The sequence below is a fragment of the Cyprinodon variegatus genome, unplaced genomic scaffold (assembly GCF_000732505.1).
Source record: "Cyprinodon variegatus isolate N-32 unplaced genomic scaffold, C_variegatus-1.0 Scaffold745, whole genome shotgun sequence".
Classification (NCBI taxonomy): domain Eukaryota; kingdom Metazoa; phylum Chordata; class Actinopteri; order Cyprinodontiformes; family Cyprinodontidae; genus Cyprinodon; species Cyprinodon variegatus.
In genome coordinates this window covers 366,815-370,623 of record NW_015151198.1, presented here as the reverse complement: position 1 = coordinate 370,623, position 3,809 = coordinate 366,815, and the positions used below count along the sequence as shown (strand labels likewise).

The window sequence follows — 3,809 nt, the reverse complement described above, 5'->3', positions numbered from 1 at the left end:
CCTGTTTTTTTTTTTCAAATTTTCAGTCGAAGTCTGCTCTCTCCTCAATGTTACAGACTGCAGCTTTAAGGGCTCATTGTGCTTGATGTATGGACATCCGGCGCAGAAAATGAGCCGCACATCACTGCAGCAAGTATACCAGGGCAAGCAACGTCGGACCTGCAGCTTTTGCATGCATCCCTGTTCAACACACCTGAAACAGAAGCCCAAATCACCTCCTTGACATGTTGCTAATTTTAGCCTTAAGGCATTTATACTTTTCAGTTGTTTAAGAAGGGATGCATGCAAAGACTGCAGCACAATAGCACAGTTCCCTACCCCTGATTAATAGTTTGTGTGGCTTTCCCCCTGTTCTGATCAGCTCTACTAGACGAGGAAATAGAAATCACAGTCCTTTACTTTATCAAAGAATCTTCATGCAATTAGTGAGCAACAATCATTTCTTTCTTGGAGATTTTCCACAAAGTGTGGATAGTGATGATATTTATGATCTAAATCACAGGATGTCTCCAGATGTTTACATTTGCGAACCCTTCGCCTGCAGGAGCTGTTGCATGCTCACCATGAACAGAAGAGTGTGGAAGCCCAAAATGAGGAAATTTAGCCTTGCAGAAACATCAATTACATGCAGAGATGTAACAATTTCATCGGGAACCAGCTTGTTATAGTTTCTACCCCTACATCTAACCACCAACTGACTTTCATGGTCCAGAAACTTTAGAGCTCACTCTTCCTGCTACCTGATGGATATATGGTTACAAACAAAATCTTTATGTTTCGTTTCAGGGTTGCAAATTAGTTTTACTCTTCAATTCTGTCTTTTTTTTCTGAATATAAGTAACAATCGAACAATTTGTGGACTATTTTTCAGACACTCCTACCGATTAGTTCCGCTATTAGAAGATATATCTTTCAATAAAAATAAAAGAAAAAAGATATCTTTACAAGTAAATTTCTAAAGAAATGTATCTAAAAAAAAAAAAAACATACTCTGGTTTTATAACTAAATTAACAGACCCTAACACATGGTGATCATTGAAATACTCAAAAAAAAAAAAAGCAATAGTCACATTAATTGGTCATTTAAATGTACTTATAGCAGAAAATGTTTTTTTTTTTTTTCCTTTGTTATCAATTTCCTGTATTGTTTCTTTTTATTTAGCTCTAAATTGTATGCCGTTTTACTTCAGTGCATAAAGTTCTAAAGAAAAAAATCTCTTTGCATTGAATCAGAAGTGTCTGCCTGATTATCACCAGGCAACAGGAGTGTTCTACCTCCTCTATTTAAACCCTGACCCTCATGTATCTGCTAGCCTGATAAAAGCAATCATTAGCTGGAGGAAACACTCACCATTTCCATGTGGGGCAGTGATGGACCAGGTGATCTCCGGCTGCTACAAACTAAAGCACACACAGAGCTCAACCTATAAAAATGCTAAGGAACTTGGGGTAAACATAGGCCGTTGAAAATGTTTTACCTCCTCTGGGGTAATGACTCCAGTCTCTTTGAACTTAGATTCCTGTCAGGAACAAACCAAAGCAGGTTGTTAAATAGACTTACCGAAGGAAGCAGAAATTATCTGGCAAATATTTCGAATATTCTATCATTCCCATTGCTCCAGACGAAACGATGTTTCATTGGAGCAGCAATGTTTACTTCTAATGATCCGCACATGAACCACTGCCTTAGCTAGCTTCTCCCTGGAAGTTTACCTTCAGCACCGGAGTTAGGAATTCAGCCACACCCAGAGCTGTCCCTTTCATCGAGTTTATGACGTCCTGCATCGTGGATTAGTTCGTTAACAGCGAAACGTGCTAGTTCGGAACCCCTCCAAGCAGTTTTACTCTTATTTTTACATAGCTACTCGGGCAAGCTGCCAAAACGACCGATCACATGACACGTTCTGACACTTCCGGGATCGTCGTCTTCTTATTGGCCCTGTTCGAATTCATGGGAAGCGTCCTCAGAAGGCCAGATTCGAAGGACGATTATGGCGCCGAAGTCTGGTCGGATTCCAAGAGTCCTCGTTATGCGGCCTTAAAATGCGTCCTTCTTTTAGTCCGATTTGAAGGACGGGTCTGATGTATTCTCGGTATCCTTGGTTTACCCAGGATTCATTGCGAGACAAAGCAAACCGGCTGCTTCGTAATCAGAGGAAAGGTTACATAGCGCCGACCAGTGGTGAATATTGGAAGTGCAGTTTAATATCATGAATAGTTCCGTCTAAAATGAATGGAAATTGTTATTTTTATGGTTGTTGAGTCAGATATGTGGCGGTAATGTTTGGTTTATCTAAAAAGTTTTATCTGTTACTGTGTAAATGAGTTTGGCTGTAATTTAAGGACAATTTCTAATATATCTGCAGTGTGGGGACTATAAATACGATAGGATTTGAAATTTTTATTGCTGTTTTGAACAATATGCTTAACTAAGCATTTTTGGTTGTTGAATATAAGAGATTTGGCAGATATATTTTTTATACACATTATTTAGATTGACTTATATCTTTCTACCCCTTTTATATAATAGAATAGAAAATCTCTTTATTGTCCCAAAATGGGCAAATTTACAGCAGCAGAAAGATTATTGAAAATGGTCACACAGATGTGGACCTTAGAAAAATGTCTAAGAATAACATAATAGGGAAGAGTTAAAATATAAACAATACAATACTGTAAAGTGCTAATATAAAACTGTGCACCTGGAGAATAAATAACCAATATCCAGCTATGGACATTTTTACAGTGATGGATATTTGAAAATAGCTGCAACATCGGAGATGTGCAAAATGGCGGCAGCATGTTACTTTAACTGATCATTAGATTTGCTTTTATTTGTTCCTGCTCCCGGTGGTTCCACTCTGGATTCTTGTGAGTGTATTTGCCCACTTTACAATTTTATATATATATATACACTTTAAAAATGAAAATATTTTGTTTTAACAATATCCTAAACTTGTGTCATTTATTCTTAATGTAATAAACAAGATTCTTCTACTGTCCATTTTATTTATCAAATTTATTATATTTTCTAACCTATCCATATAGTCAACAAATCACTATCCATTAAACATCTTAAATTGTTTTGAAGTATTAACGCCTGAATTAATAACCAGACACCCCTCTACTTCCATCCATCTTCCATCCTGTAAATAGTTATGATGCATCTTGAAGTGTTTCGATGTATCTATTCTATAAAAGGGGTAGAAAGATATAAGTAAATCTAAACAATGTATGTATAAAAAATACATCAGCAAAATCTCTTATATTCAACAACAAAAAATACTTGGTTAAGAAAATTGTGCAAAATCACAATTAAAAATCTTATCAGATTTATAGTCCCTACAATGCAGATATATTAGAATCTATCCTTACATTACAGTAAAACCCATTTACACAGTAACAGATTAAAACATTTAGGTAAACCAAACATTACCCACCACATATAACCAGTAAACATTAAAACAACTATTTTTATTCATTTCAGACTGAACTATTCATGGCATTATTCATACTTATTTTATATTAAACTGAACTTCCAATATACACAACTGTTCGGCGTGAAGTACCATTTCTTCTGGTCACGGAGCAGCCCGTGTAGGTACCAGATCTGCTTGGGTGGTCAGATCTGCTTGGGGCCCTTACCTTAGTCATGGTACACCAAGATCAGCAGGAGTTGCCATCCTCCTAAATAACTTCAAAGGTCAGATTGTCTCCCTTAAAGCACTTGAAGTACACTTCGCCTGAGAATTTTCAAACTGTGGTTGCAGTGACACGTCTACGCCACCAGATGGCGCCAAAGGGAGCAC

The 3,809-nt window shown here is 37.0% G+C and overlaps 1 protein-coding gene across 1 annotated transcript in view; it reads right to left on the bottom strand.

Annotated features, from left to right (window-relative positions):
* Positions 1-2,060, bottom strand: part of atg3 (autophagy related 3) — a 14,422-nt gene extending 12,362 nt beyond the window's left edge. Inside the window, exons 1-3 of the mRNA XM_015395548.1 lie at positions 1,714-2,060; positions 1,479-1,520; positions 1,352-1,401 (exon numbers count right to left, since the gene is read on the bottom strand). Of these exons, the coding sequence (XP_015251034.1) occupies positions 1,352-1,401; positions 1,479-1,520; positions 1,714-1,785 (164 nt within the window). The 5' untranslated portion in view covers positions 1,786-2,060. The remainder of the gene's footprint in view (positions 1-1,351; positions 1,402-1,478; positions 1,521-1,713) is intronic.
* Positions 2,061-3,809: the final 1,749 nt, after the last annotated feature.